Below are 14,160 nucleotides of genomic sequence, written 5' to 3' on the forward strand. Positions count from 1 at the left end.
GTGAGCCCAGGTGTGAATGGTTGTTCACTTGTCTGAGGAGGGAACTCAGTACAGCATTGTAGGTGGGTGATAAGTAATGTCCTAGTCCTTCTCCTCTCCTCTTTCAAACCATCTGTCTTCTCTGGACAGGATGTTCAAATTGGTGTCCTCATTTTTTCAGCTCTGTTTTTGCTGTTTGTTTAGGTATAAGCAAAAAAAACAAAAAAACAGGTAGACCCTTTCACACCATTGATCATGTGTTACAAAAAATAATGCCTCCCATGTGTGTCATTTTCTGGTCTTTTTCCAGAGCGGCAAAGCGATGACATTAAAAATGACAATGTTCCAGGAACAACAACACAGTAACATCAGATCTTGCACATGCAGTGAGTCGGAAGTCTGATGTTGTAACACATTCAAGTTTGAAAAGATTTAAACAACATATAAAAACTGGAACAAATGCACACAGATATGGTAGTTTGTAACCCCTAAACAATAAAAAAGATTTCAATAAGTTCAATTTCAGATATTAAGAGTCCACAATTGCGGAAAAAAAAGTAAAACCTATCGATTTTTTTTTTTTCATGCACACACAGCTCCTTCTCAATTCCCTCACTACTCAATATCGTGCTGCATGCAAATGTCCCACTTTCCCATGAGCCTGATTTGGTGATTGGCAGTTGAAATGGTGGCTTAAAGTCAAAATGGGGTTACAATTGCTAGTAAATTACTACAAAAGTGACCTATGTACTGTCATAAAATATAATGAGGGCTGCAAAATCTTGTGTTGGGTTTGCTTGTATTCATGTGTAGCCATAATATTATGTATACTACCCTGGTAAGTACACTTGGAGCACACTTAATTGAACAAGATTGTCATTTATAAACAATTTTCCAATAGTGGCTCACAGCTAGTTATTGCCTATACATGACTATGTAACAGGTTGGAAATTCCTAGCAGAATTGATTTTGCACGCACTGTTAATAAATTACATTTACGAACAACACATTTTGCAGCAAATGAACTCAGGAAGAAATGTAGTGCTGCCCATACATAATTCTTTGATAACAATAAGTGGAAACAATTCTAAATGCTAAATATGGAAACATTTAGGAATGAAACGTGATTAAACAAACCACGTTCTCTGTGTGAGCTAAAGCAAAATCATTTTGTTGAGTGAACCTAACCACATACAGAACCCTGGTCCCCAGAGTCAAAGTCCTGTGAATTGTTCATTCACTAGCCACCTTGTTCTAGCCCCCCCCCCCCCCCCCCCCCCCCCAAAAAAAAAAAAAAAAAAAAAAAAAAACAGAAGCAGCATTTACATTTCTTCAAAAATTATAAACAGGAGGGCATGGTCATAGTAGTATTAGAGATAAGGCTACTGCATGTGAGTTTATAGTTTTCTAAGTAAATAGTTGTCAAGGTAAAAATCCTTTAATAGAGCAAAAAAATAAGTAACACCCTAAAATATTATTTTATTTGATTAACCCCATTGAGTTACAGTTGAAAAAAAATGAAACAGGAAAAAGAGTGAGGAGACAGATTCAAAGATGGGATAAATATAACGCCATGCAAGATGATGATGACATCAAAATTGGACATTAACTGCTAAGGTCTAAGGACAAAAAGGTTTGACAAGCTGTAAATCAGATTGCCAGATCACTGTAGGTCATTTGGATGGAACTATTTTATAACATGGTACTCCTAACTCAAATCAAACACAACATGACCTCATGCAAAAACCACAGAGACAAACAGACATGACACAATGCATCATAAGGAAGAAGAATAATTCATAATTTGTGTCAACACACTGCAACACACATGCACACTCCTGAATAGGTCTGTATTTCTCTTTGTCACACACACTTACTGATCAGGGTTCAGCATGCAGCGTTCAAGGTGCAGCAGGCAGGTGAGAGAGAGGAAATGGATGGAGGAAGAGGGGGAAAAGAGGGAGTATTGCAGAAAACATCAGGCAGGCGCAGAAAGAAAAGTGAAATTCAAGGGGAAGAGGAGGGGAATAACAGAAGAAGGGGAACAGGAGACAAGGAGAGACAGGAAAAGGAAGGCACCTCTATTTTGCGTCCCTCTACGATTGTACCATTTAGTTTCTCCCGTGCACGGTCTGCATCTGCACTCGTTTCAAATGTTACAAACCCAAAGCCCTGCAGTGGCCCAGAGGTGGGATTGAAAATCAAACAACAAAGAAAAGAAGTCCAGAATTGGAATGATAAAACAAACAGGGAAAAAGGAGAGAGGAAAAAGACACAAAGCAGAGAGCTGCAGGTCAGGAGGAGGTCTAGATCTTGAAGCAGATCCCAGACAGACTGAAGACTGGTCAGGCAAACATGAGAAACAGCTGGAGTTACAGTAAGGAAAGCTGGGAACACAGGACATCAAACCATAGACAAGAGTGCTGATTATAATTATATAAAAGTAGGTTGAAAATTAATAGGTTGTATGGATGGACCATCAGTGTAAGTGCAAATTCCTGGGTAATAAATGTACATCTGAAATTTTCTCTAGTTTTTGAAAATTAAACAATTATCTAATTATCCTTGCTCTGTAATTTGCTTATACCTGTGGTATGGCTCTAATTTTTTATGACTCACTGTGTTTTGCATTCCTCATGCGTCTCACAGCAGTATGTTTTATTTTGTTCTTCATTTTCATTACCTCATGGTGAATACTGTACAGCAGTGGTCCCCCAACCACCAAAACGGATAGTTTAGTACCGGGCCGCAGAGATAGAATAAATATGTTATTTTATTTCTGTCATATTGACGATCATACTCGGAAAGTTGTTTTATTTTGAAAAACGGATTCTCTGTTAACAACATCCATCTGTTCCTCTTGGCGCGCTTGACACATACCTTTTTCAGTCACGGACCGGTATACCCTAAAAAATCAAGCTGGCTGAGATTAGTGGAAAAAAAATGTCTTTGCAAGCTACTTTGCAAAGAAAAAAGGAAACGGCCCAAAGATGAGACGGAAGAAGAGGGAGATGGACAACTGTATTGAAGTTGGCTGTTAAAGTGGCTGAACTGCAGCTGCAGGGACGGTGAGTGGACAACTGCTATAATTTTATTATCGCGGAATCACACGCAAAGGGTTTGGACCACATCCAGACTTGCCCTTATTTTATCTATTTATCTTACTTTTATTTTATTAGGAAATCACATTAAGATCAAAACCTCTTTTCCATAAGAAAACTGGCTAAATTTGCAGCTGTACAAAATCACGACAACATATTAAAATGCAACATTACACAACATGATATACAAAAATCCCTAGTATCACAGACACTTGTAATACTGTACATGTCACATGTCAGCATGTTCAGGGGTCTCATTTAAAAACATTATGTATGCACAAAACGGGACCTGTCTGTTGTGATCTAGTTGTGATCTCAAAAAAAAAACTTTATTGTGCAGACCTGGAAGCAAACTTTGACCCATGCGTATGAACATTTTGGAGGTAAGAGGAATTGGTGACACAAACAGTGAGGTGGTGAATTGAAGCAGATTGTAGAAATTAAACTTGAGAGGCATTTTTCTGTGCATAATGATACATCTCACAAATGATTTCACTTCATATCAAAGTTGTTTACTAGGGGTGGGCATCTCTCCTTTGTAAGTCGATCCGATACGTATCTAGATACATTTATCATGGATACAATACGATTCAATTTAATTCAGGTTTGGTGCGATTCGATTTGATCTGGTTTCGGTACGATACCACACAATTCATGGTTTCATGTAGACGTTAATTTTTTATTATACTTCAAAAATCTGCCAAGTCTCTAAAAGTGGCATTTTTAAATTCCAAATACACATTTCATTAAGGACCAGGGAGTTCTATGTATTTGTCTTACTATTATGTTTATCTTCATCTTAATCTGCTTAGACCTCAGCGTATAAAAATGTCACAACTTCAGCCAGACTTTAGTTTTTCATCTGTCTGTTTCCTGTTTTCTCCACACTAACTCTCATGTCATTTCAGACCCTGCCACTCCCCCCTGCTCTGCATTACCTGTTGGTTTGATCCACCTGGCCTGCTCCACCCCCATACTCACCTGCTCCTCATCAGCTAATCAGCCCCTCACTATTTGTACAGATCCTTTTTCCTCAGTTCTTTGCCAGATTGTCTAGTGTGTTACCTAGCTCTCCAGCGTTCCATTATTTGATTCTGATCCTGCCTGTTCGTGATTTGACCTGCCTTTTTGGACTTTGGACTCTCCCTTTTGCCTGCTCCTTTTGGATTTGTTTGCTTCGCTGACTGATTACCTGGTTTGACCTTCGCTTGGTATTAAAACCTCTTTTTGCACTTGAACTGTTTTTGTGTCGTGCTATTGGGTTCCTGCCTGCCATTTTGTGAAACCTGACAGTACAATCTGGCCAGAAATGAACCCAGCCAACACAGAGAACATAAAGCAAGAACTGGCAGCACAAGCTGCTGCTCTACACCATCAGGAGAAACGCTTCACTGCTATGGAGGTGGCTTTCCAGGAGTCTTCTGCACGCCACAATCAACATCTGGAGACTCTGAGCGGTCAACTCCAGCATCTCATGCAGGTCAGACAAACCCCAGCAGCTCCACCACCCACCAGCCCTTCTGCTCCTGCCGTCTAGGGCTGGGCGATATGGACTAATAGTCATATCCCGATTATATTTAGGTTGAATATCGATATACGATATATATATATATATATTATGTATTAAAACATTTTTTAAATGCCAATATCAAGTTAATGTTACATTACAAAACAGTTTTTTTAAGTAGGGTTAGAGTGAGGTGAGTTTTGTGACACCTTACTGAATATTAGTGTTATTGAATATTTCTCCCAAATAGAAATTACCCAAAATTATGGCAAAGCACATTTTTTCCAAACAAAAAAATTGTAGAATAACCAGCAGGAGACCACTGATGTGTGGAGTGATTTTGGTGGCACTACACTCTGAATAATAGTGAAGTTATTGAATATTTTTTTTGTAGTTTCTCTCCCTCGTCTCACAGCTGGCTGACCATACAGACCAGAGTTAATGTCCAGACGCTCGTTTTGATTAACATACGGTTGTAGCTCGTTGTCTACCGTACTACGGTAGGAAAGAGCCGTCAGTGGGGTTTAACAAGGTTTCCCTTATGAGTTATTGATCCGGGAAGTTCGAATCTGTGAATATATTTCCAACTTTACCGGACTAAATCCTACCACATACGTCAGTTACGTATCATGTCAAAACCGGCTGAGCTCGCTCGCTGTGCTGTAAGTTTCGTTCTTCTGTTTTGAGACGCTGCTGCTGTTTGAGAGGCTTTAACGTGAGATCATCGTGATGATGAGACTCCACCTGCGCGAACCGCGGACTCACTGAAGTTACTGTGAGTGACTACTGTGCACTCAGGTGGCTGTAATTAAAGGCAAGCCCGCTACGCTGACTGGTGGCCGTGCGATGATATTTTTTCACGGGGTATCAAGGCCAAAGTGTGGGGCAACGGCGGCCACCAAAGTGTTTGTTGAAGAGTGCCGGAGTGTCTGTTCCAGCCCCTCCCCTCTCTGTGCATGAAGGAGGAGGGGCGGGGGGAGCAGTGCAGAGAGCTCCGGGTCAGCAGTTTGCCCAGAGCAAGGATCACAGCGCAAATTTGAATTATATCGATGTATACGATATGGTCTAATTCCATATCACATTTCAAAAATATATCGATATAAGTTTTATATCGATATATCGCCCAGCCCTACTGCCGTCTCGGGTCCAGAACCCTGTTTAAGTGCTCTTGAGCGCTTTTCGGGAGCCCCAGGTACCTGCCGCACTTTTCTGACTCTCTGCTCATTGACTTTTGAACTACAGCCTCTCACATATCCCACTGAGAGGTCAAGAGTGGCATTTATGATCACCCAGCTTACTGGGCGTGCTCGGGAATGGGGCACTGCTGAGTGGGAGAAGCAGTCGGCTCTTTGTTCTTCTGTGACTGCATTCTCTGAGGGTCTTCGGAAGGTTTTTGACCATGCTACTCCTGGTCAAGAGGCTGCTCGTGGACTGTTTAACTTGGTTCAGAGGAGCCGGAGAGTGACTGATTATTCCATTGAGTTCCGTACACTCGCTGCGGAGATTGACTGGAACTCTTCCTCCCTGACCGATGCTTTCTACAACGGACTCTCTGATGACATCAAAGATGAGCTGGCGGCTCGGGACCCTCCGACAGGTTTAGACGCTCTAATCGCCACGGCTATCCTCATCGATGGACGTTTCCAGGAGAGGAGACGAGAGAGAGCGCTCACCAGTACTCCCAGAAATCTTCCCCGGCCTCCAGCGTCACCTTCATCTTCAATGCTTTCTCCTCCTGCGAGTGCCCCTAGCGACCCAGTTGAGCCCATGCAACTTGGCAGGACCAGGCTGTCAGCTGCTGAACGACAGCGGCGCCAAAGGGAGAACTGCTGCATGTACTGTGGGCAGGGAGGTCATTACGTGTCTTCCTGTCCAGTAAAAGACAGGGCTCACCAGGAATCCAGAGGGCGCTGGTGAGCCGCATCATGAACTCTGAAATGCCCTCTCGGTCACTTCTTCATGCCCAGCTCAACTGGATTGGACAATTGCACACAGTCTCTGTCCTCATTGACGCCGGGGCCGACACTAACCTCCTGGATCGTGATCTTGCCATGCAGCTGGGTATTAATCAGGAACCCTTGGTTGAGCCTATCAATGCTACTGCTCTGGATGGGCGCCTCCTCTGCACAGTAACCCACCGCACTGTTCCTGTTCATCTGGGCATATCAGGTAACCACACCGAATCACTTACATTTCACCTGATAAACGCTCCTCATCAGCCAGTTATCCTGGGGTTTCCTTGGCTAATAAAACATAATCCACACATTGACTGGAGAACTGGTTCCATTCTACAATGGAGTGAACATTGTCATGCAGTCTGTCTGAAATCTGCCTCTTCACCTGTCTTCAACACCTCTTCTGCTAATGAGTTCCCAGATCTCACAGGTGTTCCATCTGAGTACTATGACTTAAAGGAGGTGTTTAACAAAGTACGGGCCACCTCGCTTCCCCCACACCACCCGTATGATTGTGCTATTGACCTCCTCCCTGGCTCATCACCACCAAGGGGGAGACTCTTCTCTCTGTCAGCCCCTGAAACCAAGGCTATGGACGAATACATTAACAACTCACTGGCAGCAGGCATCATCCGTCCCTCTTCGTCTCCTGCTGGAGCTGGATTTTTCTTCGTGGACAAAAAGGACAAATCTCTCCGGCCCTGCATTGATTACCGTGGTCTGAATGACGTCACCATTAAAAACAGGTACCCCCTCCCACTCATATCTTCTGCATTTGAACTGTTGCAAGGGGCTTCTGTGTTTACCAAGCTTGATCTCAGGAACGCCTATCACCTTGTGCGCATTCGGGAGGGGGATGAGTGGAAAACGGCATTTAATACCCCAAGGGGCCACTACGAGTACCTGGTTATGCCTTTCGGACTCACCAATGCTCCTGCAGTATTCCAGGCCTTGGTGAATGATGTGCTCAGGGATTTTCTCAATGTATTTGTGTTTGTATATCTGGACGATATCCTCATCTTCTCAAAGTCTGAACAGGAACATCTGCAGCATGTACGTAGTGTCCTCCAGAGACTCCTAGAGAACCAGTTGTTCGTGAAGGCGGAGAAGTCTGAGTTCCACGCCACTGAGGTGTCATTCCTGGGATACATCATATCAGTCGGACGTATTCACATGGATCCCTCCAAAGTTAAGGCGGTGGTGGACTGGCCAGTTCCCACCACTCGCAAGAAACTTCAACAGTTCCTGGGGTTTGCCAATATCTATCGTAGGTTTATCCGCAATTATAGTTCTGTGGCAGCCCCCCTGACAGCCCTCACCTCCCAGAAGATAGCCTTTCAATGGTCCCCTGCTGCAGAAAGGGGGTTCAGGGAGTTAAGATCACGATTCTCTTCTGCTCCCATTCTCATCCTTCCAGATCCAGAATGCCAGTTTGTTGTGGAAGTGGATGCGTCAGACTCCGGGGTGGGGGCAGTCCTGTCACAGCGGTCAGAGGATCAAAAGTTGCACCCATGTGCTTTCTTCTCCCGCAAATTGTCCCCAGCAGAAAGGAATTATGATGTTGGAAATCGAGAGCTATTGGCTGTCAAGATGGCTCTCGAGGAGTGGAGACACTGGTTGGAGGGGGTGAAGCATCCGTTTGTGGTGTGGACAGACCACAAAAACCTGGAGTACATCCGGTCAGCCAAACGGTTGAACTCCCTTCAGGCCAGATGGGCTTATTCTTTAATCGTTTTGATTTCACCCTGTCTTATCGCCCAGGTTCGAGGAATGTCAAACCAGATGCCCTGTCCCGCCAGTTCCAGTCTGACAACAGTCCCAAGCAACCTGACAGTATTCTCCCCACTAAGGTGGTCATCGGTGCAGTTACCTGGGACATTGTGGACAAGGTAAAACGGTCTCAGGCCGACCACCCGGCTCCCAGTGCTTGCCCTGATAATTGTCTGTATGTGCCTGTGAATCTTCGCTCTCAGGTCCTCCGGTGGGGACATTCTTCTTGCCTTGCCTGTCACCCGGGGGTTAGGCGCACCTTAGCTCTGCTAAAGCAACGTTTCTGGTGGGCTTCCATGGAAGAGGACACCAAGGGGTTTATCGCTGCCTGCCAGATTTGCTCTCAGCACAAGACTGCTCGCCATGCCCCTTCCGGCCTTCTTCAGCCACTGCCTATTCCTCATCGTCCATGGTCCCACGTCTCACTCGACTTTGTCACCGGACTGCCTCCCTCAGAGGGTAACGCCACCATTCTCACTATTGTGGACAGGTTTTCTAAATCTGCTCAGTTTGTTCCATTGCCCAAACTACCATCTGCCAAGGAAACTGCCGAACTTATGTTGCATCATGTTTTCCGTTTGCACGGCATCCCCTGTGACATTGTCTCAGACCGGGGGCCACAGTTCACTTCTCGTTTCTGGACAGAGTTTTGCCAGCTGTTGGGAGCCACTGTCAGTCTATCCTCTGGTTTCCATCCTCAATCAAACGGACAGACTGAACGGATGAACCAGGAAATGGAGACTGCCTTGCGTTGCATCACGTCCCAGAACCCGTCCTCCTGGTCCAAGCAGCTTCTGTGGGTTGAGTACGCTCATAATACACTTCCAAGCTCTGCAACGGGGCTTTCTCCTTTCCAGTGCTCTCGGGGATATCAACCTCCACTGTTCCCTGAGCAGGAGCAAGAGGCCAGTGTCCCGTCTGTCCAGGCGTTTGTCCAGCGCTGTCGGCGCACCTGGTTGCGGGCCTGTTCTGCTCTCCTGCGTTCGTCCAACCGGTACCAGAGAAATGCCAACCGCCATCGGACCCCTGCACCCCGCTACACTCCTGGTCAGAAGGTTTGGCTGTCCACACATGATCTCCCACTCCGGGTAGAGTCTAGGAAGTTGGCCCCAAGGTTTGTGGGCCCGTTCTCCATCAGTAAGGTCATCAACCCTGCTGCAGTCCGTCTCTGCCTCCCTCGCTCCATGAGGATTCATCCCACCTTCCATGTCTCCAAGGTCCAACCCGTTAAGGATAGCCAGCTTCAGCCCTCCTCCAGACCCCCGCCACCCCCCCGGCTCATTGACGGGGGTCCTGCTTACTCTGTTCATCGTCTCATCAAGTCGCGACGGCGGGGAAGGGGTCTTCAATACCTTGTCGATTGGGAGGGTTATGGCCCTGAGGAGCGCTCATGGGTTCCGGCTCGTAACATCTTGGACCCTGACCTCATCTCTACTTTCCATAGGGACCATCCTGACCAGCCTGGTGGGACGTCAGGAGCCGTCCCTTGTAGGGGGGGTTCTGTCACAACTTCAGCCAGACTTTAGTTTTTCATCTGTCTGTTTCCTGTTTTCTCCACACTAACTCTCATGTCATTTCAGACCCTGCCACTCCCCCCTGCTCTGCATTACCTGTTGGTTTGATCCACCTGGCCTGCTCCACCCCCATACTCACCTGCTCCTCATCAGCTAATCAGCCCCTCACTATTTGTACAGATCCTTTTTCCTCAGTTCTTTGCCAGATTGTCTAGTGTGTTACCTAGCTCTCCAGCGTTCCATTATTTGATTCTGATCCTGCCTGTTCGTGATTTGACCTGCCTTTTTGGACTTTGGACTCTCCCTTTTGCCTGCTCCTTTTGGATTTGTTTGCTTCGCTGACTGATTACCTGGTTTGACCTTCGCTTGGTATTAAAACCTCTTTTTGCACTTGAACTGTTTTTGTGTCGTGCTATTGGGTTCCTGCCTGCCATTTTGTGAAACCTGACAAAAAAAAAAATACACCTCTATCACCAACTATCCTGTCAGGATCTCCATGATCAGGGAGTCGCTGACTTGGATCTGTCTGCACTGGACCTCTCTAAACTGGATGTCCCTGACTATATGTATCCTCTGATTCAAAATAATAATCAGTGTATAAAATCACTCCTATGATTAACAATCAGACACATGTTTGCTACTGACAAACTTAAAAGCTAGATTAATTAAATACTGTGCAGCAACTGTCATTAGACAGTAGACAGTGTGCACTATGGTTCAATTCAGTGAATAGTTTTTAGTAGACAATGATGGTTAATATGGAAGCAAATTTGTACCATAATTCAAATTAAAATGCATTTACAGAAATGCTTTTTCATTTTCAGAATGTAGCTGCATTTTTTGACATATAAATACAATCAGTAATAAATCATCCAAATTGCATTTTCATTTTCTTCTTCAAGACTGCTCATTTTGTAACTTAATTCAAATGATAAAGAAAAGGACATTTAAGATTTAATATTCAAAAGATGGCCCAGCAAATAGGTACCAAAATTCAATTTGAAATGTCAAATTTGAAAATTAAAATGCATTAGCAGAAATGCTTTTTCATTTCAAAGTCAGAGCAGCATTTTTTGACTCATAAATAAAATTAGTAATAGATCATCCAAATTGCATTTTCATTTTCTTACACAAAGACAAAGAAAACTGCTTTTTCGTTTTGAAGCCCGCCCCCTGCAAAAAAAGGTCCAAAATTCAATTTAAATTCGCAATCCCAAGCGGCGCAGGAGAGTGACGTCAGCGGCCTCTCTTCTTCTTCAGCCCCCAGTCTGACCGACCGTGCTACGCATCTACGTTAGGGGGCGGCAGTGTGCTTATTCGACACTGGAGCAAGAGAAGGGACAAGAGGAGAGTGTGAAGGCTGTGTTGGTAGCATAGACTGTGGTACATGTTTTCAGAAACAGCGGGGAAATCACCACCATGTCCAGTTCTGTACTGCGGTCAAGCCAGCCATGGTTCACGTTTGCTTGGTTAAATCAGCCGCACATTTTTTTTCCAGTGCGAAATTCTATAACATTTATGGTGATCGTAATGAAGCCGCTCTGAAGAGAGCTGGCAGTGACGGTGGGAGAGACTGCAGACTCACAGTCAGACCCATGAAACACACACGGTACTTTACAGTCAGTATTCCCGGTAATAAACTGAAGGTATCAGCTGGACCGTACGTCGACGTCGCCCCCATATTGGATGTGGCAGCTCAGCCCTGTGAACTAATACAAGTCAATGGAGTGAACTTTATAAAGCTCCTTCTACAAAGTGCTATAAGCTAATGTCTCTCTCTCTCCCACACCCACGCACCTGCAGCGGGTCACAAAATCACCGGCCGCTTTATAGCCTGGAGCCCCGCCTTTCCAAAACCCCACTGTTCCGAACATAGACTTCAATTCATTGTAATGGCGGGTTTTCCCTTTTTTTCAAAGACCCCGCTATTCCGAAAAGTCTATCGGGGAAACCCCTCCATTCCGAACCCCCCCCACAATCAGAAAGGAAACGGAGGCATTTATCCTTTTTTCCTTTGTGGGTTCAAATGGATCATGTGGCTGATTAACCGCAAAACAAGCCTACTTCATATTAATGACATAACGCTCATTATGCTTCAGCTGGACAAATGGCTATGTTGAATTGAAATTACTTTATCATGCTAAATATCCGAAATTGTATGAAAATTTCTCCAATGCGTTATACCGATCTTCGTGCATATTCAGACACAGCCTGATATGGGTTCTGAGCAAAGGAATGTCTGTTTTCTCCCCTGGTCTGTTGTCAGCAGGAGCGGGGGCTGCAGGCTTGCGCCTGGGTGAAGTGGGCTCAAGCCAGAGTTCAGCCGGCTTGTGTGAGTGTGGCTGGAAGTGGGGATTTCAGCACCACGGATAGCGCGTGTAAAAAGATTAGACAAACGTTTAAATGTGTTTGCTGCAAGCGAAAATATACTACATAATAAATGAAGATTGTGACATAGGCCTATTAGCAATAAAAACAAAAAATGAGTTGTGTGAGTGCGGCTGGTGAGCTGACGGCAGTGTTTGATGTAGGAAGTAATGTAAACTTGAAAATCAATTTCGGAACAGCGGTGTTTTGAGGGGAGGGTCGGAACAGCGGTGTTTCGGAGTGGGGGTGTTTTGGAATGGAGGGGTTTCGCTATGGAGGGGTGTCAGAATGTCACGGCGCACCCCTTTTTAATACGAGGCAAAAAGGGCAGGGGCTCAAGCAGTTCCTTGGGCCTTATGTGTGCACGTGCCTGGTACTGATCATAACGCAGGCTGCGTTCACCATTGCTAAACTTCAATCAATAGATAGCTGTCACATATTCAATTGATATCCTAGGGCGGGGGATAACACTGTCGTGACCATTTTGGCAAGTCTGATCATAGAAATACTGCCACATGTGTGTAATGCTGCATGAACTACACTGTCCACACACTACTAGAGGACAACGTGAATGAATGTATACAAAACATGCTTTGTAACTTCCACCTCACCAATGAATGCATTGTTCTCTGTTCCAGAAATTTGTATTTTCTTTGTCTCTTTCTCGCTGCGGCCATGATTAACTGTAAATAACAATTGTTCAGTGGTTCATTTTGATGCATTAACATTGACCATATGAAGGCAGTATATGAGGCGGATTCATGTGCGTATATTTCCAGGTTGATTTCAGATTCATAAAGGAATTTGCAGATTGTTGGGTGTACGCCAGGCTTTACAAATCAGAATAATGTTTGGCTTTTGGGTAGATGTATACTCTAAGTATGGATCCTACACAATGTTGTATAAGTTAAACCCCTGGTCTTGTACACTCCTAGAAGATTACTGGGTAACCATTTTCCAACATTAATGCTTTGGATACCCCACTATCAAATAGTTTGAAGGAAAGCAAACGATGAAGTGGAAATCTCCAATTGATCAAAAGGCATCTCTATGATTCAAAGACCTCAAGATTTTCTTAAACCTGGAGAAAATTGAATTCAACTTGAGGGGGTAATCTGGAAAATTTTAGTATGTTTGGGGCCTTATGATTAATTGCATATCTAAATACAGACACTAAGACACTACAGGGACAATTGATTGACCCACCGTGGATGCACACTGTTATTTCATGCCAACACATTTCGAACAATTTACTGTACATTCGCTTTGTCTGCTCTTTCGCTTGTTCTTTCTCTGACTTTAACCACTACTGGATTTTAAAAAGAAGCGTTATCCAGTATTATTCATTTTTCTTTTTGCATTTCTTTTTTTTTTCATCTTGTACGTATATACAGTCCCGGTCACAGGCTGTATGTGTAAAGTGTTTGAATAAGCTATTCTGATTTATTTAGGACTTTTGTACATAACATAATAGTATTCATTTAATTAGGGCTGGAGGGTTAAATAATTCAATACTGTCCTTACCACAAACACTGCAATGGGAACGTTTAAAGAGCTCAGCATTGATCTGAGAAAGTCCACTGTTGATTTGAGCAACTCGGGAAAGTGACTTAGAGCCATTTCAAAGCAGTTACAGGTTTACAGAGATAAACTGTTCAAGCAACTGTTTGTAAGTACGAAGTACATGGCACAGTCGTACCACTGCAACAATCAGAAAGAAAACACAAACCTGCTACTGAGGGAAAATTGAGCAAGAGAGAAGCCCTTGCTGCATACCCTCATTGAGTCTATGGCCACTTACAAATATCTAGGCATCACAGTGGATGAAGCTGGGGGTTTTCTTCAGAAATAGAGCCTGTTTCTCTTTTAAAGCCAGAAAACGTATTGCTGCGGCTACTTTCTTGCCACTCCTGGATTATGATGATGTTGTATATATGAATGCCTCTGCTCACTCCATGCAACTGCTG

At 44.3% G+C, this 14,160-nt stretch overlaps 1 protein-coding gene across 14 annotated transcripts in view; it reads right to left on the reverse strand.

Moving 5' to 3' along the window:
• Window positions 1–14,160, reverse strand: part of LOC115570877 (RNA binding protein fox-1 homolog 3-like) — a 1,044,539-nt gene that overhangs the window by 69,509 nt on the left and 960,870 nt on the right. For all 14 annotated transcript variants that reach the window (XM_030399653.1, XM_030399654.1, XM_030399661.1 and 11 more), the window contains one exon: window positions 2,059–2,151. In XM_030399653.1, coding sequence (XP_030255513.1) covers window positions 2,059–2,151 — 93 coding nt within the window. The remainder of the gene's footprint in view (window positions 1–2,058; window positions 2,152–14,160) is intronic.

The sequence above is a fragment of the Sparus aurata genome, chromosome 20 (assembly GCF_900880675.1).
Source record: "Sparus aurata chromosome 20, fSpaAur1.1, whole genome shotgun sequence".
Classification (NCBI taxonomy): domain Eukaryota; kingdom Metazoa; phylum Chordata; class Actinopteri; order Spariformes; family Sparidae; genus Sparus; species Sparus aurata.